The 19,970-nt window shown below is 45.8% G+C and overlaps 1 protein-coding gene across 4 annotated transcripts; it reads right to left on the reverse strand.

Annotated features, from left to right (window-relative positions):
• Window positions 1–14,751: 14,751 nt before the first annotated feature.
• LOC123041802 (40S ribosomal protein S25) lies at window positions 14,752–15,728 on the reverse strand. Of its 4 annotated transcripts, none has more exons than XM_044464364.1 (4): window positions 15,593–15,728; window positions 15,430–15,519; window positions 15,171–15,284; window positions 14,752–15,055 (listed from the first exon to the last, which is right to left on the reverse strand). In XM_044464364.1, the coding sequence occupies exons 1-4, from the start codon at window positions 15,593–15,595 to the stop codon at window positions 14,933–14,935; spliced, it is 330 nt and encodes a 109-aa protein (XP_044320299.1). In that variant the 5' UTR covers window positions 15,596–15,728; the 3' UTR covers window positions 14,752–14,932. The 4 variants fall into 4 exon arrangements, with proteins under 4 accessions (XP_044320299.1, XP_044320298.1, XP_044320297.1 ...); XM_044464363.1 differs by having other exon boundaries at window positions 15,171–15,287; XM_044464362.1 differs by having other exon boundaries at window positions 15,171–15,293.
• Between the last annotated feature and the right edge of the window lie 4,242 nt (window positions 15,729–19,970).

Consider the following 19,970-nt stretch of genomic DNA (forward strand, 5'->3'; position numbering starts at 1 on the left):
TGGTGTTTGTCAAGTGGCGGTTCCTCCCCAAAACACACAACTTTGTGTGGTTGGAAAAATTAAAGGGGACTAAGGCCGGCGTAAAACGGCCTAATAAACCAATAAAATTACCTAAACAATGTACGAGGTTAAGAGAGTTACAGGAGGTTGTTACAAGATACTAATACTAATGAATTGCTGATTAGGGAAACCTGGCCAAACGGCAGATGTTGAGGGTATGTCATGTCTGTTTTGTGAAGAGTTTGAAACATGCACTTAGAGCATCTCTAGCAGCACTGCGGGAGTGGCGGAGACAGGGGACCAGCAGCGGTGGCGGAGACAGGGGACCAGCAGGGGCCCTGGCCCCCTAACACAATGATTTACTACTAGTTTGCTTATGAATAGTACAGACTTAATATTTTTCACGGCTGGAAAATAGTCTTTCTATTGTTTGGCCATTCTCAATCCGTTTTAACTGCAATCGGCCCTCCTAATCCATTTTTTCTAGCTCCACCACTGTCTAGCAGACCCCTTAAAAGTGGTCAAACCCGTAAAAATCCGCGTTTTCAGTTCCGTGGTGTAAAAAACGTTACGAATGGAGCTCGTAAAAGTGGTCAAACACGTAAATTTTTTGCAGCCCCTTGAGAATCCATCCCCACGCCCCTTTTATTTATAGATTTGGAGGCAAAATATAAGGGAGGACTAAAAACCGGTCAACGCTACGCGACAAAGAAATTCCACCGTGCTCCGGTGACCTTCCGTCACAGAACTCGCCGGAATCTTGCCGGAAACTCGCCGTTTACAGCTGCTGTGGCGTCGGCCTACGGAGTAGATCGCAGGAGCAGCGGCTGAAGACTCGAAGGAGCTCCTGATCGATCCAGCCAAGGACGAGCTAGCTAGTTAGCAAGCCTGGATTGATCCGGCCACGAACGAGCTAGCTAGCAAGCTCCTGGATCCATCCGGCCACGAACGAGCTAGCTAGCAAGCTCCCGGATCCATCCCGCCACTGTCGAGCTAGCCTCCTGAATCCATCTGGCAACGGAGGAGCTGGCTCCTGGATCGATTCGGCGACTACGGTGGACGATGGGAGCCGACTATGAACATGGTTAAGAGGAAAAAGAAGACGTGGTGAAGAATATACGCGAATATTCGGTTTTACGGTCCGAGTTTAAGGGGTCTGTTCGACCGCAGCTCAAACCAACCCTTAAAATGCGTTTTTCGCGAACTGGAAACTGTGTTTTCACTTCCGCGGTTTAAGGGGTCTGCCAGAGATGCTCTTATTCATTTGTTTTTCAAACACTCTATTGGACAAGAGACGTGGCCGATGTTGATCAGCTTATAGGTATTAGCGGATTGGTCAATCGTTGCTTTTTGTGCAGCTCATAGGAATCAAGTTACAGACTGCAACGAGACCCTCTCTTTTAGAGTATATGTAACTGGACTTGACAAATCTGACCTCTCAAACGCCCGCGGACGTGCCCGGGCGCGTCCGCGGACAGTGACCGGTCACCCTTCAAAAAACGCATTCCACATTCGGATACCTCAAATTAGAAACCTCATATTATTACATATTATTACATGCAACGTGAAACCTAATCTATGTGGAGCTCATCCGGTTTCGCTGCCCGCTCGTCCGGCTCCGCCCTGGCCATGTCCGGTGGCCGGCTGCGCTCCTCAGAGTGTTGGGCCGGTCGCCGGCAACGTAGGTAGGGCATGGGACACAAGCTGGCTCACGGGAGGCCCCGCCGTCTCCTATGCCCTGTTCTTTCTCATTGGAGACCGAAACCCGAACGGTGCCGGTGGACGTCAGATCGATGATGGATCCATCTAGGGACGAGCCGCCGGTGTCCACCACGATGCGGTTGCGGCGCCCGGACTAATGCGGCATACGGGCGCCGGAGAATGAAACTCCGCCTCGCCGACATCTGCCGCCGCGAGGGCTGCCGCCGCCTCCCACGCCCGGTGCCTTGCACGGCGGGCACGTCGTGCCATGGCCTCGTCGGACGAGGCCCATGGTGCGCCCCCATGCTTGGCGCACCATCGGAGGGGTTGTGCGCCCGCCAGCGCATTCGGACGCCAGACGGACTGCACGGCCTTCGGCGAGGCAACTGTGACCGGCCTAGCACCGGATCCATGCCCCATTTGGGCGGAAGCAATGGATTCCCGACGGATGGAGCTCGAGCGTAGCCGTCCGCGGGCCTCCTCCCGGGCACGACGGAGCGCAAGCCAGACGGCCATCTCCTTCTCGAGGCTGCGCGGGATGAGCTCGGGGTCGACGGATCTGGAGGTGAAGGACCCGGATCCGCTGGCCACCAAGCCGGAGAGGACCGGAAGGAGCCAGAGACGAGCTTGGGTGGCGGAGGGGAGTGGAGGGAGGGGAGTGAAGTGACTAGGGTTTGGTCCGACGATCGGATGGGGAGGATTTTATGTGGGGTCAGGTGAGCCAGCGTGGGCCGGGTCCGACGTGGCAGGCCATGCCTAGCCCCACCTCCATCTTCTGGCCACGCCCAACCGATCACCACGCCACGCCTAGCCGAACTCTACATGTGCCGCCAAGCGCCGCAATCTTGAGCCGCCGCGTCGTCGTGCCCTTGATCAACATGACGCCATCGCTGAAGCTGTCGTTCCACGAGATCGAGCGAGGGTAAGAGAGATCCCCACTGCTGCCTATGCCGACCGGACGACGGCGAGGGAGGAAGTGGAGGAGGAGGCCTAGCCCCCGCGGCCACTTGCGGGAGCGACGCGAGGGGTACACTCGTAACGCTAGCGTGCTCTAGATGGAGTGTCCTATGCTCACATGATGTAAACGTGCAACTGGATTGTGTGACTTCCTCACTGTAGCTGCTTGCTCGCAGTCTAGGGTTTTGCTCCCTCAGCCGCTCGCGGGAGCGACGCAAGGGGGTACACTCGTACGCTAGCGTGCTCTCGATGGAGTGTCCTATGCTCACAGGATGCAAACGTGCAGCTGGATTGTGTGACTTCCTCACTGTAGCTGCTAGCTCGCAGTCCACCTCTCCTACTCTGTCTAGATCCTGGCTAAAAGAGGGCGACGAGTTATATCAAGATCTTCAGTGTTGCTCTCATGTGCCTGCATCGTGAACCCTAAAGACTGAGAGGCTAATGCTCTAAAACTGGTTGTAGCCCAGTGTTAAAGACCCGTGGAGGAGATCCTAGTGCCGTCGATCCGGTTAGTAGTTTAGGTTAGGGTTATTAGTTTTCACAGGTGCGGCACTCGGGCGGATGGCGGTCACTAGTAGAAAAAGGGGCAAATCTGAGACACATTAGTGCCGGTTCGATTTTGAGCTAGCACTATTGTGTCCATTAGTGCCGGTTCCAACAGCTTGCCGTCTGCTCTCATTAGTACCGGTTCGTGGCGAACCTTTAGCACCGGTTCGTGCCATGAACCGGTATTAAAGAGAGTGGTGGCAGGATGTTGTCAGTCTGGGGCCCGTCCAGCACCTTTAGTACCGGTTCGTGGCACGAACCGGTACTAAAGGTTGACGTACATAAACCCTTCGTCCACCCGAGCCACTCTGTTCTTCCCCTTTCCCCTCACTTCCTCTGTTCTTCCCCTCTCTTCCTCGAGCTCCTCACAAATTTTGCCCAAAATTTGTCAAGATTTGAAGGCCCCCATCCATTCAAATGATCACAAAGGTTAGCAACTTTGTCCTTTCAACTCTCATTGCTAGATTAGCTCTTGCAATGCTTTGTATAGTGATTAATTTGTGAGGAATTATATTTGCTTGTATTTGATTAATATGCAATTAGAGGTCAAAAATAACACTTAGTTTGCATATGTAGGTGTGGTTTACTTAGTGCCTTCTAAATCTCCGTCGTAACCACCGTCGATCGCTCGCACCGTCCCGTCGCCGGCACCACCTTGTGGTGAGGCTCTTGTTCATGAATGTTTTACATTACCAAATTGATGTTTGTGTGATTTGGATATATAGTTACTCGTATAATTGTCTTACCCGTACGTCGTTTGTTATACATAGTGCCATGGTTTTGATATCCGTCCCCATCGGCCCTCGTCCTTGTTATGATTCGGATGTGGTATATTCTCTTTTAAAACTAGTTGTTGCATTTCGTGTTTATGACAAATTATGCCCATTAAGTTGACATAGATATTTTTATCTAGGAGGTATGTGAACCGGAAATTCCAACCGACCCTATTGTCGAGAGGTTAAATTTAGTTGAAAGAGAAAACGAGTATTTGAAAGAAAAATTGAAAGAATTGAGGGGGAGAAGATGGAATTGGAGTTGCATGTTGCCGATGTCGTCTATGATCACAAGATCAAGATGGAGAAAGTGAGGTTGAAGATTAGAAAGATTAGAAAATATGCCATTGATAGTGTGGCTTGGTATCATTATGCTGTTGGATCAATTGTTACCTTAGTTGCGATCTTGATCGCATTTGTTGTTGCATTTAAATTCTTTAGCTAGAGAGTTATTTGTTGCATTTAATCAAGTGTTGTATATGAACTTTATGTATGAACTTTATGTATGAACTTGTATTAATTTGGTCTATTCGGTGTTGTGTATAATGAAGATATGAGCCGACAATGGATGTATGATGACCGATGCTCTCCTGGGTTCATTAATGGCGTGCATACTTTTCTCCTTGCCGCTGAGGCAAACAAGCGGGCAGATGGTTTTATGCCTTGTTCATGTGCTGGTTGTAAGAATGGTCGCAATTAGTCTACGTCAAGAATCATTCACGTCCACCTATTTGAGTCCGCTTTCATGCCCCACTATAATGTTTGGACCAAGCACGGAGAAAGAGGGGTTATGATGGAAGACAATGAAGAAGAGGACGACGACATCTATCCTGGCCATGGGTTCCCTGAATACGATGATACAACAATGGAGGAAGAAGCTGAGTCGGCAATGCGGGAACAAGCTGAAGAAGAGGCATCAGATGAGCCCACTGATGATCTAGGTCGGGCCATTGCCGATGCAAAGAGAAACTGCGCAAGTGATTTGGAGAGGAAGAAGTTGCAGAGCATGTTAGAGGATCACAAGAAATTGTTGTACCCGAATTGCGAAGCTGACAAAAAAAGTTGGGCACCATACTAGAATTGCTGCAATGGAAGGCAGAGAATGGTGTATCTGACAAGGGATTTGGAAAGTTGTTGGTAATGATAAAGAATATGCTTCCAAAGGACAACGAATTGCCCGAGAGTACGTATGAAGCAAAGAAGGCTATTTGCCCTCTAGGGTTAGAAGTGCAGAAGATACATGCATGCCCTAAGGACTGCATCCTCTACCGCGGTGCATACGAGGATTTGAACGCTTGCCCGGTATGTGGTGCATTACGTTATAAGATCAGTCGCAATGACCCTGGTGATGTCGAGGGCGAGCGCCCCATGAAGAAGATTCTTGCCAAGGTGATGTGGTATGCTCCTATAATACCACGGTTGAAACGTTTGTTTCAAAACAAAGAGCATGCGAAGGCGATGCGGTGGCACAGAGAATACCGTAAGAAAGACGGAAAGTTGAGAGTACCCCCTGACGGTTTGCAGTGGAGAAAAATTGAGAGAAAGTACAAGGAGGAGTTTGCAGGTGACCCAAGGAACGTATGGTTTGGTCTAAGCGCAGATGGCATTAATCCTTTTGGGGAGCAGAGCAACAACCATAGCACGTGGCCTGTGACTCTATGTTTGTATAACCTTCCTCCTGACTGCCACGTGATTATGACGCAACTGCTTCCGGTTGCATTGAGGGGGCTTCTACCGGAAAACGTTCGATTAGCCATTGTGAAGCTATGTGCATTCCTCAATGCCATCTCTCAGAAGGTAATCGATCCAGAAATCATACCAAGGTTACAGAATGATTTGGTGTAATGTCTTGTCAGTTTTGAGTTGGTGTTCTCACCATCCTTCTTTAACATCATGACGCACGTTCTAGTTCACCTTTGCGAAGAGATTAACGTTTTGGGTCCTGTATTTCTACACAATATGTTCCCCTTTGAGAGGTTCATGGGAGTCTTGAAGAAATATGTTCATAACCGTGCTAGGCCAGAAGGAAGCACCGCGAAGGGCCATGAAAATGAGGAGGTCATTGAGTTGTATTGACTTTATTCCTGACCTTAAGCCGACTGGTGTTCCTGAATCGCGACATAAGGGCAGACTGGATGGAAAAGGCACGCTAGGAGGGGATCAAATAATATGTATGGACGGGCATTCTCTCACTGAAGCACACTATACAGTTCTACAGAATTCCGCCTTGGTGGCTCCGTATATGGAGGAACACAAGATTTTTCTACACTCCAAACACCCGGAGAAGTCTGACGACTGGATTACACGTGAACAAACGAGGACTTTCGCCGGTTGGTTGCAGAAACGTGCCATGCACGATGGCGATATTGAAGATGACCTATACTCGTTGTCCCAGTTACCATCTTCGAATATAATGACTTTCAAAGGGTATGAGATAAATGGGAATACATTTTACACGATCGCCCAAGATAAGAAGAGCACCAACCAAAACAGTGGTGTCCGCTTTGATGCAACAACCAACACGGGAAAGGAAACATATTATGGTTACATAGAGGACATATGGGAACTTAACTATGCAGGTGGTTTGAAGGTTCCTTTGTTTCGGTGCAAATGGGTTAATATGACACGAGGCGGGGTAACGAAAGACCCGCAGTACGGAATGACAACAGTGGATCTCAACAATCTTGCGTATGCAGAAGAACCATTCGTCCTAGCCAATGATGTGGCGCAGGTTTTTTATGTGAAAGACATGTCTACCAGGCCGAGAAAAAGAAAAGATAAGGAAGCGAATGGATCATACAACGAGCCAAAGCGCCACATAGTTCTTTCAGGGAAAAGAAACATCATGGGAGTGGATGACAAGACAGACATGTCAGAAGATTATGAAAATTTTGATGAAATTGCTCCATTCGCAGTGAATATTGACCCGAGCATCCAGTTAAATGATGAAGATTTTCCATGGCTACGGTGCAAAGGGACACACGCGAAGAAAAAGTTTCACACCCAAAAATCCGGGATGTGATCGGCTTCACTATCATCACTTTCTTCTATGTTTCACACCCAGGAGGGAATCTCTGTACTAGTTAGGGTAGTTATGTGTTTTGGCATTTGAAACGCGAAGAAATTTTATGTGCAAACAAATTCTTTCATGCATTTACTATCTCTTTCGAAGTATCAGGGTTTCGGATGAAAACTCATCTGTTACAAAGGCATTTTATTTTTTAAATAACCTAAGCATTACCAAATTGAATATAATGATAAAACACAATAATATTAAACATAAGAAAAAAGAATCACTGAAAAATCTTTTTTCAAAGTTAAGTTATTCACAAACTAGTGATTCACACAAATTTCAAATAATTCAAAATTTAAACTATTCAAATTTGAAAACTACCGGCACTAACAAAAAGTTTGTAATTTTTTGTACCTAAAGCAAAAATATTCAGAAAGAAACTCTAAATACAGCAAAAAAAAACTCAAAAATAAATAAAACAAAAAAAGCAAAAAATATTTAAGAAAATAAAAAAGCCCGCCTACTGGGCCAAAGCGGCCTGCATACGACTAGAAACACAACCATCTGTTGGGCCAGGATGCAGGCCCGCAAAGGACCAGTAGGCCCACAGGGCAGCAATGAACAGGTAGGCCCAGTAGGCCTGCTTAGGAGAGGAGCTCGAGAGAGCTACCGCACTGGGGCTTATAAACCAGTGCGGTAGCCCTTTGACTAGCAGGTGGGACTAAACTTGTCGCACCGCACTGCGCCAGCGCACCCCTTTAGTACCGGGTCGTGGCACCAACCGGTACTAAAGGGGGTCTTTAGTACCAGTTGGTGCCACCACCCGGTACTAAAGGGGGGCGCTTCCCGCCGCTTGGCCTGGCCAAAACAGACCTTTAGTACCGGGTCGTGGCACCAACCGGTACTAAAGGTCCATCCTATATATACAACAGTTGAAAAAAACTCACTTTCCTCTCTGTTTCTTCCCTCCGTCGCGCCGCCCTGCCCCGATCGATGCCGTCCCCGTCGACGTCGCCGCCCCGCCCCTCGTCGCCGACCCCGGCCGTCCCCACCCCTCGTCGCCGCCCCCGTCGACGTCGCCTCCCCCGTCCCCGTCGCCGCGCCCCGGCCGCCCCGTCGCCGCGCCCCGCCCCGTCGTCGCCGGCCCGTCCCGTCGTCGCCGCCCCATCCCGTCGCCCCGTCGTCGCCGACCCATCCCGTCGCCCTGTCGTCGCCTCGCCGGTGAGCTCACCCCGGCCACCATGTTCACACACACACACACATTACACACTACACACACACACGTACACACACACACACACATTATAGAATTTTAGTTATAGAATTTTTTCTGTTTTTTAGTTATAGAAATGTTAGAAATTATTCTGTTTTGTAGTTATAGAAATATTTTTAGAAATGTTAGTTATATAGAAATGTTATAAATTTTTCCTGTTTTTTAGTTATAGAAATATTAGAAATTTTATAATTTTTTCCTGTTTTTTAGTTATAGAAATATTTATAAAAATGTTAGCAATTTTTCTGTTTTTTAGTTATAGAAATATTAGAAATCTTAGTTATATAATCAGAAATGTTAGAAATTTTAGAATTAGTTTTAGTTAGATGAATTAGATTAATGTCAAATTGTTAGAATTTGCATATAGAATGTTAGATTAATGTTACTTTTTGCGGGCATATAGTATTTGTTCTCGACGATATGCCAGGCCCGCATCCTCGCCGTCGACCCGTTCATGACGATGTCATGCTTCAGAGGACCCATGTCCGGGAATGGGCTCCGCCGGGCTGGCACTGGTGGTGCTACCTAGAGGGGCGTGCCGCTTGGTGAGGAACCCGACCTCGGGTCCCATCTTCGACCCTGATCTCCTTTGGTGGCGTTCGTGTGGGCCACAGTCGGTGCAGAGGCAGCCGGCCCCGCCAGAGGTGGTGCGTCGCCGTGTCAGGGAGGAAGACGAGCACGTCCATCGCTACATGGCTGCTATGGACGACGTCAGGTTCTCCACTACTTGGCAGGTTCTTTGGGCAGATGACCGGAGATATGATCCTCTCATGGTTCCTTCTCTTTGGGTGTCCATCACCCGCGCCCCAGGAATCGCGAGTGGCACCCTAGATTATTTTGTAGTACTCGATCTTTATTAGGTACCTAGCCAGTGATGTATTCGATATATAATATTTGAGACGCTTTATTCGAGATTATATATATATATTATTCGAGACGATGATGTATTCGAGATTATATATTAATCGAGACGATGCATATATATTATGTACTATATGATTCAGTTTTTCCTTATTGATTGCATCCATGCATTGTAATTTGAATACTAAATTGTTCTATATTTCTTATGTATTAGTTAAGTAAAAGCTATGGCGGACAATACCGGCAGAGACAGAGAAGAGGAATTGTTCGACATCATACGCAGCCCTGGCAGGCTAGATGATCTGAATGAAGCAGATGACGACACCCAATATCTAAACAATACCAGAGAGGGTGATGAAAAGATATTCGATCTCGACGACCGAGCTGATGAAGTCATGAACTATGATTCTGATTATGATGACACAAACAATGTTTATGATGACACAGAGAATGTTGATCTTCAAATAACAAAGACTACCGGTGAGGTATATTTATATAAGCAGGCATCTGGTGATCATCACATGTTTTTTTATTTTAAGATATATGAACGAATCGATCTTCCTTCTTTTCAGCCCTCCGGGTCGAGAAAATCTACTTCTACAGACAGCAGGACAAAGCGAGGCCCGAGCAGATTGTTGAAGGATGGTGTAAAGTACAACATCGACTCCGTCAAACCTAGTGGCGAACCTCGATCGCCTAAGAACATTGCAAACAAGTGTACTCGTCAGTGCGGAGTTCTTGTGAAGGACAAACTCCCGATCTCCATTCAAGAACGGAAAGAGCCAAAGACTAAACGTCCAGGTGTTACTTGGCTCGACGGCAGAGCCAAACAAGACCTTTGGGATTCTCTGATGGAACATTTCACCCTACCAGATTATTTCACTAAAGCAGATGTGGACAAAGTGAAGGGCGCTGCTCTTAAGAAGATGACAATTGCATTCAACACCCACAAGAAAACTGTATGGGCCAACTACCTCGCTGCAAAAAGGAAGACTCCAAAATTCACGGGAACACTAGAGAAGCAAAGAGAACACTGGGACGATTTCGTGAAATTCAAGGATTCAGAAATATCTAAGGAACGGTCGATAAAAAACAAGGCCAATGCCGCAAAAAAGACGCAGTTCCATAGGCTGGGTCCAGGTGGCTACGCGGTGGGAATGCCTAAGTGGGATAAGTCTGAGCAAGAGATGGAGGGTGCAGGGGTCACTCCGATTACTAGGAGCTGGCCCCCAGGTGCAGAACTTGGTTCTATGCGCATGGGGGGGCGTTGGACCCGAAGACAGGCCTGGTTTCGAAGAAGGCAAGTCTAAAAGGAGCCGAACAAAAGATACTTGACGCAATAGAAGAAGCTCGAGCGGGGGTGTTCACGCCCAACAGAGAGAACGACGAGCTTACGCGCGCCCTGGGAAATCCTGAACACCTGGGAAGAACATGAGGCATGGGCGTTATTCCCTGGTATGAGGGATTTTCGGACTGGAATGACGACTATAGGTCCCGTGCAAGAAAGAAGATGGAGGAGGAGAAGAAGAGGAAGCTGGAGGAGGAGCAGAGGAAGCAGGACGCAGAACGCCTTCAAGGCCTAGAAGCAAGGCACGTGGACTTGGCACTCAAATTCCAGCAGCAGCAGCAGATCGACTCACTTAGCCAGGAAAGGGGGTCTCAGTAGCGGCAGCAGCAAGCGGATGATCATCCATCATTGGATAGCACCGTACCATCCATGCCGAGAAGCAGCGTTGGTTCTGCCCCGGGCGACACACTGCTGGATACATACCACCCTGTGGATGACATCATAGAGAACACTAACTGTGAGCTACACTCCAAAATGAAGAACATATCCATGAAGGTGGCGGACGGCGTTGCTTTCACAATTACCCCTGAAGCAACCTTCCATTGCATCCCGATTCCAGAGGGCTATGCTCGTGTCATGGTTGATGAAGTGGTGGAGTCATATTCGATGCTAGTACTTGACATTGCTGGAGGTGACGGCGAGCGCACACTGGGAGATGTCGTACATCGTATCATCCTATGGAGAAAGGATTGCATCATCTTTCCAAGTCCACCGACACCGCATCGTCTGCCGACTCCTCCTCGAAGTCCGCCACCGAGTCAGCAGACTCCCGCTCCTCCAAGTCCACAAACGCGTGAGCCGACTCCTCCTCGAAGTCCTCCACCTCCTCAAGTCCCCGAACGCTTGAGCAGACTCCTCCTCCTTCATGTCTGGCACAGCGTCAAGCCACTCCTCCTGCTTCAAGTCCGGCACAACGTCAGCCACGTCAGCCGTCTTCGTCATCTCAGCAACCGCAGAAGAGACACGCCGCAGCTATGGTGTGTAGCGGTACGAGTTGAGGTAGTACAGGAAGTACAGGCGGAGACAAGCGATATAAATATGGTCCAAGCCTTGCTCCTCTTCCTCAGAGGCCTTACGACATGACCGAGGAGCAAAACGCAGCCATAGTGCAGGCCCAAGTGGACGTCCATTTTGGACCGAAACCGGCACCGCCGCCAAAGGAGGAAGTGCCTGAGAAAACGATTGACCACTTCATTCGTATGGCTAGAGCACCAGCTCACAAGCCTGTTGACTCAGACTATGAGCGTCAAATCAGGAAGCTACATCGAGCACGGCTATAGAAGGAAGCGAGCTCGAGCTCGAGCCAACAAGTAGCTGGCAAAAAATCTGGGAAAATCGTTCCGCAGCTGGGAGAACAGGCGGCGCAAGCGATCCCCCCGCTTGTTGTGTCAACAACACATGAGAGGAGTACGCGCGCCAAATATTATTGTGGGCAAACCGTTAGTATTCCCCAGCAGGGCGATGTGGTAATAATGTAGGAGCATATAATGCAGGCTGAAATGCTCAAGATCTCTGTTGGACAACTCCTCGAAATCGAGCCCATGTCTCCGCTTAGAGAATCGGAAATAAAATGGAAATATGTCCGGGGCCAACCTTTGGTCCATCCAGACAAGGTCAAGGACCTCCCAACGAGAATGTATGAATTGCATCAATGATACATAAACATTACCAAGATTTCCAATCGAGTGTCCCTCATGGTGAATGTCAAGGAGGAGCATTATTACCATAAGAAAGCTTTGGCCATTGAGTATATAGAACTATTTCAATTATACAATCAAGACGCACTCGACAAGTCTATCGTAGTTGCTATTGTTTGTAAGTGATTTCTTTCTGTAATTTAAGTCTCAAGCTAGTTATGTAGTGATAATTTTGATCAATCATTACATGTAATTATCCTCACTATATATTCTTTTCTGTGGTATTATATGCAGGATGAAGATGTATGAAATGAAAAAATCTGGACGCTATGGCATTGGGTTCATTGACCCAAATACCATTAATGAGGACATATGGAAGCTTCCATTTTATCAAGCAGGTGTAGAGGAAAGCATGCTAGAGTTCTTGAAGCGCCTCAATAGCAATGAAGATATACTACTTCCTTACAACTTCCCGTGAGTCACACTGTCTTGTACTACAAATTCTGTTTTTGCTTACTAGCTAGCTAGATGTTAATAATTAAGTGTATACGGTTTACGGTAGTTGATTAATTTTATGCACATGCCCGCTTAATTAAGACATGCAAACGTGTGCGCATGCAGTTGGCACTGGGTCTTGATAGACATTAAAGTTGAGGAAGGAAAAGTTGAATTACTGGACTCACTAACTAAAGAAGAAAGTGACTACACCATCGTGAAGGGGATAGTCAACAGGTAATTTCAATCATTATTAACTATATATATCTCGGCCTATTATTAGTTCGTCATTTCCTGATATGAACTATTTAATAACCCCTTTATTAATTTTCTTTGCCAGCGGGCAGGGCATGAGCAAAGTTCATTAAGGTGACTCCAGGCGACTGGAAAAAAAGTTGTTTTGGCATCGACCAAAGGTAAGTAATTAAGTAGTACTAGCTAGCTACCATCTTTTTAATTCTTGTTTCAATATCATTAATTAATTATCATGCTTGATTAATCATTATCTGATTCAATTCCATTCTCGTAAAGGCCCTGAAGCAGGCGCCGGGGAATAATCTGTGTGCATTCTACGTTTGCGAGAACATTCGCATGATGACGTCCGAAAGGAGCAGATCTGATAGACAGGATTGAGTACGTTTGTCAGAATACTATTCACACCATTATCGATATCTAGTCACACAACTAACACACATGCATATTGATCCTTCTTAACAGTTCAGAGAGGTGCGGGATAAGCTCCTACCATCGGACCGCATACTAGCACTTCAAGAGGAAATAGCCGGATTTTTGCTCGACCAGGTCATAGATCCCAAAGGAGAATACTATTACCCGCTACCGCCCCCATGAACCACTTGTCATCGTGCTCCAGAGGCACCAAGACAATATATATAGGAGAAATTGTATATGTATATACATGTGTATGTGTGAATAATTAATGGTGTTGGTTGTGAGACATTCGATGATATATATATATATATATATATATATATATATATATATATATATATATATATATATATATATATATATATATATATATATATATATATATATGCGGTTCTACGTACGAGAAAAATCTATTTATATATGCATAACGTGTACAATTTGTAGTATCGTGAAATACCAGCAGACAAAAAAATGTAATGGAAAATAAAACAAACCCCCCCCCCCCACCCAAACATTACCAACCGGTACTAAAGCCCTACGCGCACACGGGCCTCGCTCGTGCCACGTGGTGTCACTTTAGCATCGGTTCGTAACGAACCGGTACTAAAGGGGGGGGGGGGCTTTAGTCCCCACTCTTTAGTGCCGGTTGGCAAACCGGCACTAAAGGCCGTTACGAACCGGCACTAAAGGCCGGTTCTGCACTAGTGGGTGTTTCTTCTTTAAGATTGTCTTCCAGACTTCGATCCTCCTCGAGTTCATCTATTTGGACGTAGTACACGGAGCTCCGGCGTAGATTACTTTTTTTTTGTGATAAACCTCGTGTTAGGGCAGGGGGTTCCTGCATTTGATTAAGAATAAGAGAGTTTGGTCCAGTTTATAAGGAAAACTAGACCCGAAAACCTAGTTAGGCGAGGCTCAAGTACAACCAAACTGAGCACCACTCGCTCCGGCGTAGATTGCTACTGTCTCCTTGTGGCGAGGAGGTTTCAGCTTCTCGTCATGTGGTGAAATTTGTTGTCAGGTGCTTTAGATCCATGCAAGGGTTCGACATGGTCAAGTCGGCTCCGATAGGGAAGCGGCGACAATGGCGTGTCGACGGCTCATTCTCGCGGTAGTAGTGGTTGTTCGGTGGAATCTCGACGTATATTTTATTATGTTTGAGATGCTTTGTACTTCCGATGAAATTTTATAACTGATCTGGTCCTTTCGCAAAAAAAGGAGGGGAGGGGGGAGTTATAATTGCCAACGCGGAAGGGATTGTGATAATTTTGTTTGCAAAACCAACTTTTTGCCCATTACAATTGCTGGGCTAGCCAATATTTTCAGGTTTTCATGGTTGAGCTTCCATTGTTATTTCCCAATGGACAATCACAACAGAAGTCAATTCTCTTGTGTACAAAGTCAATACTGAAAAACCTGGCTCTATTGTTCTTTTGATCAAATGAGGGTAGCATGATCAGAGAAGATAATAAAGGCAGTGATCAAATCTACAATCCCACGAACAAAGATTGATCATGTAAAAACAAGATAATTTAACACTATTCGTACTGACTGAAGAATATACTTAAATACAAGGGTATCAACTTCTTATTAATCTACAACTCATTTTCATCTAATTAGCCTAGTACTGGACAAGAAAAACGCCACTAGCAAATACAACTAACTCGATGGTACATTGGTGGCCCTGGTGAAAATCTGCTGGCTGGCATGAAGTGACACTCCCCTTACGAGCCCCCTTGCCATCAAGTCCTTGATGCCCCTCTTAGCCAGGGACACATTGATCTGCAGGAAGATAATGCTCAAGGTGAGATCTTCAGACAACCATCATGTGTAAGCTGTGCATTGTACCCGGGTTAATCAAGAAGAGAACCGTATGATCGATCAAACGTATACGTACCCTAAGGCGCTCGGAGAGGACGGAGGGGGTGACGAGCTTGTACTTGGGCGCCTCGGACAGCATCTTGTCGTAGGTGGGCTGGTCGAACAGCACGGCGTTGTTGAGCTTCTCCTTCTGCTTTCCCTTGCTCCACTTCTGCATATGCACAGGATCAAACACCAAATTAATCGTGACCCAGATTGATGACAGATCCTGTGATCCAGAGGTGAGAGAAGTAAATTCACCCCGGAGATCGCTTGGACTAGCTTATACTACGTACCTTCTTCTTCTGCTTCTGTTTCCCGCTGCCGGCCTTGGCGGGCTTCGCCGCCGACGAGGATGCCGCCGCCTTGTTGTCCTTCTTCACGGCCTGCGCGGCGGAAATCGGTCAATGTTTATCTACGCGGGGAGCTTCGTTATGGTCCGGAGGAACGAGGGTTTACCATGGCCGCCGATCGAGGAGGTGCTGGGAGGCGAGAAAACGATCGAACAAGAAGTGCTTGCGAGAAACCGCACTCTGCGGAACACCGATATGCTTCTGCTAGGGCTTCGGTCGTGCAGTCGTGCTGCTTATATGGATCCCTGAAACCTACGGGCAATGCACCTGACATATAGAGACCCAGACGGATACGTTTTTTTTTTTTTGAGACGGATACAGGTGGTTATCGATCTGGAGTTTGGACCGCGAGACCTCCTAATTGCCGCGCCTTTACCTTAACAGGCCGCAGACATAGCGGTCGCGCGCTCCGCGCGTCCTTTTGGGACGGCCCATGCGTTGGGTGGGATGCCCTCTATTTAATGCATTTCATTTTCCTTTTCATCTTTAAAATAATTTGGTATTTCAAAAAAGTTTCAAATTTCACAAAAAATGCGAATTCGGGAAAAACTGTTTGAAAAATAATTAAATGATCATGATTTTGAAAAAAATTACAAAAATAAAAACATGTTCATGAATTTCAAATTTTGTTCGGTACTTTGATTTTTTTGCATATTAAAAAATGTTAACGAATTCTTTTTAGGATTTATAAAAATGTTCACGAATTTTATAAAATGTTCACAAGAATATAAAAAGGAATTGTGATGTTCAAAAGTTGTTATCAAAATTCAAAACAATTTGGTCGATTCAAAAAATTCTAGACGGTTCAAAAAATGTTCATGCACTCATAAAAAATTCATGAAAAACAAAAAAATGTTCACAAGTTTCAAACAATCTTTGCGAATTTGTAAAAAATGATCCATTATTCCAAAAAATGATCCATTATTCCAAAAAATGTTCATAAATTTGAAGAATGTTCATGATTTCAAAAATATTCGTGTAAATGAAAAATGTTCATTAATTTAGAAGATGTACGCAAAAAATAAAAATTAAGTAGGAAAAAAAGCAAAATGTAAAAAGAAAAGAACTTGAGAAAACGAGAAAAAACTAAAAATAAATTAAAAAGGAAAAGGAAAACAGAAAAGAAAAAGGAAAAAATATAAAAGAAAGAAAAACCTGAAGAAAAAGAAAAAAATTGGTCCAGCGAAGATTCTAGAATCTTTCCACAACCGGTGGTAAAAAGTCAATTTGGGTCGGCCCCTACAAAGGACATGCACATGGGGGAGGGTACGGGCAGCGTGGCTACTTGGCGACCTGTGCGCCGAATAGTACTAGCTGCCTATACCTCAATCAACGCGTGAGAATGGCCGCCTTCCGAGTGCGCAGGAGGCCACAATGAGAGAATGGGTCGATTTCCGGCGAGTACTGGCGGCAATTGATGGCATGTGGGATACTCCCAAGGTCGCCTCACTCCACTCTTTCCCGCCCTTTGGATAATCTGTCAATTGCCACCTCGAGCACTTCTCCCCAACCCCTCCTGTTCATAGTTTTGGCCATGCGAGATACTCCCTTCGTTTTTAAATATTTGTCTTTCTAGATATTTCAAATAGACTATCACATACGGATGTATATAAACATATTTAAGAAAGTAGATTCACTCATTTTACTTTGTATGTAGTCATTTGTTGAAATATCTAGAAAAACAAATATTTAGGAACGGAGGGAGTAGGAATGACAGGATGTCCGCATCCCTGATTCGTATCAAGCCCAGCGCCAGGGACGGCTCCCCTCCAAGAAAAGGCCCACCGGAGCCGTTACCTCACACTATGCTGATGGTCCCGCGACCAACTCCAGCACGGAGGGCTATCCCGGCGAGGGCAGCGGAACATGGGAACCGGCTCCTCTACCGTGCTGTTAAGCACGGCACCCTGCTGTGCCTCCTTGTGGCGCTAGTGGACGCAGGCATATGGGCCTTGCCAAAAACCAATGTAGCTACCCAGCCCATCCGTTCGATGCATCACACACCTGAATAGATTAACGAATTAGTAATTATAATTAATACAGTACATGACTAACTAAAGTGAACTTGTTTCAAAAAAATAGTTTTACAAAATCTCAGTCTTTTTTTTACGTGGAGCGGAATATGTCATTTTCCTATTTTCTATTTATTATTTTAATCCATTCAATTGTACTTTTAATTTTATTTTTGTGTGCTTTTATTTTTACCACATCCGCCAACCACACATAATTTTAGCTGCCTTCCAACCGATCGTGCGCAACTGCAGTGGCATGCATGTGCACCGGTGATCTGCCCCTTGAGTTCATGAGGGTGGGAGATTTGTTGAGAGAGCGAGCGAGCGAGGCGATGAGGGCGAGCGCTCAGGCGATCCAGAGACTATGGATATTCCTCCTATTAAAAAAAACATGCACTAGCGTGCATCTACAATTGCATGTCGATCTGTCGCCGATGTCTCTGTGCTCAAGCGTCATCATTAGGGAGAGAACAAGTGTCGCGCCTTGGTCGGCTGCATAGCCGCCTCTCTCATGACTCTGACAAATATATTCATGTATTAAAAACATAAAACTAGAAAAAGAAGAATGAAAGAAAAGTGTGTTATTTAAAATCATATTTTTTTAATACATTGATATATTTGTTTTTTCGCGGGTAATATATTTGTTGAAACTTGTGAGCGAGGCGGCTACACAGCCGAGCAGGAAACTCTAGCCGCAACCCGGTGGCGACCAAAGGGATACAACACGACGATCTTTAACTATAGTTAAATGCGATCGATGGACATGCAATTGTAGTTGCACCCCCATGCCCTGACGTGCGACTGCAGTTGCGCACGATATGTTGGCATGAAATTCTAGTTTTGTTTGGGCGATGAATGTGGTAAAAATAAAACCGACACACATAAAAATAAATGTACCAATCAAACTGGTCAAAATAATAAATAGAAAGGACATATTCCGCTTTGAGCAAAATAAGACTGAGATTAGCAAAGCAATTTTTTCTGAAATGAGTTCATTTTTGTTTCACGGTATTATCTAAAAGAACACAAAAACAAAAATAAAGGTACCAATCGAACCGATTAAAATAATAAATAGAAAATAGGAAAATGACATATTCTGCTCCAAGTAAAATAAGATTGAGATTTAGTAAAAATGTTTTTCTGAAATGAGTTTATTTTCGTTAGCCATGTATTGTATTAATCATAGTTAATTCATTATTCTATTTTTAGGTAATGAATCTTTTTTTAGTAGGACGGTGTGATGGATAGAACGGCTGGGCTGAGTTAGTTTTGTTTTTGACAAGGCCCATATGCAGGCGACCGCTAGCGCCACAAGGAGGCACGACAGGGTGCCGTGCTTAACAGCACGGTAGAGGAGCCGGTTCCCAGAAATAGCATGTCGTTGAGCAGCAGCCAGCGCCCGGCGTGCAGCGGCATGTGGCGACCCGGTCTTTGGCATGTCAATAGCAGGCGGGCGGCCAATGAGCAACATCACTTGAGGCTGGTCACAGTGGGATGGAATTTAGGAGTAACATCACACACTCCAATACAACTTTGCTTATGTGGCACGTATTTAGTGAAGAGAGAGGTGTTTGTGGTAACTAGCTAAGTTACCGGAACATCACACACTTCAAGAAACAATGAGTCTATAACCTAATAAATACATCGTTGCATTACACTACATAAATGTTTCTATCCACTATGGTGGTAGTAACATAGTCTAGGAAAGTGAGAAGTTACTAGCTTATGTTCTTGCCCACTGTGACCAGCATGAGGCCCCTTCTGCATCAACACGGCGGACAGCGAACACCCAACAACAATTGGATGCCGTGGCGAATCAACCTGTGGTTGAGTTGGCTAGGTGGACAGTGGTATCCCCAACACACCAGGGTTCAAATCCTGGTGCTCGCATTATTTCTGGATTTATTTTCAGGATTTCCGGCGATGCGCTTTCAGTGGGAGGAGACGTTTCCGTCGACGACGAGGCGCCTACGGTGACTTCGTAAATCTCAAGATGATATGCCGGCTCAGTCTCTCGGAGGTGCTCATAGGGATAGGGTGTGCGTGTGTGCGTTCATAGGGATGAATGTATGCGCGTGTATATGAGCGCTTATGTCGGTACTGATGCTTAAAAAAAAAACAATTGGATGCCGTGTATAGGGCGCGTGCTACTTTGTGCGTGACAAATTAGGGTGAATGTTGACGAGGGAGAGAGGAAAGGAATGAACAGGATTCCCTGAGACTTTGTAAAAAGGGTCGTGAACGTGAGGCCTATGAGGATACGTGGCAAGTAACAAAGGCGGTGAACGCAAAAGCGTGGAGCCGTTGATTGCAGCCAATCCTTTTTCTTTTCTTTATCTTTGTGTATTTTGAATTTGAATTTAAAATTCTTAAAGACGGTGCATACATGTCTTGTGAGCATTAAAAAAAAACTACTCCCTTTGTTTGGAAATAACTGACACGATTTTAGTTTAAATTTGAACTAAAACTACG

Source organism: Triticum aestivum, chromosome 2B, assembly GCF_018294505.1.
Source record: "Triticum aestivum cultivar Chinese Spring chromosome 2B, IWGSC CS RefSeq v2.1, whole genome shotgun sequence".
Lineage (NCBI taxonomy): Eukaryota > Viridiplantae > Streptophyta > Magnoliopsida > Poales > Poaceae > Triticum > Triticum aestivum.

Excerpts from the sequence above, each read along its gene's own strand:
- LOC123041802 (XM_044464361.1), bottom strand. Across the intron at positions 15,306-15,429 it reads AACAGAAGCAGAAGAAGAAG|AAGTGGAGCAAGGGAAAGCA; the intron begins GTACGTAGTATA and ends GTGCATATGCAG. Across the intron at positions 15,056-15,170 it reads TCCTCTCCGAGCGCCTTAGG|ATCAATGTGTCCCTGGCTAA; the intron begins GTACGTATACGT and ends ATCTTCCTGCAG.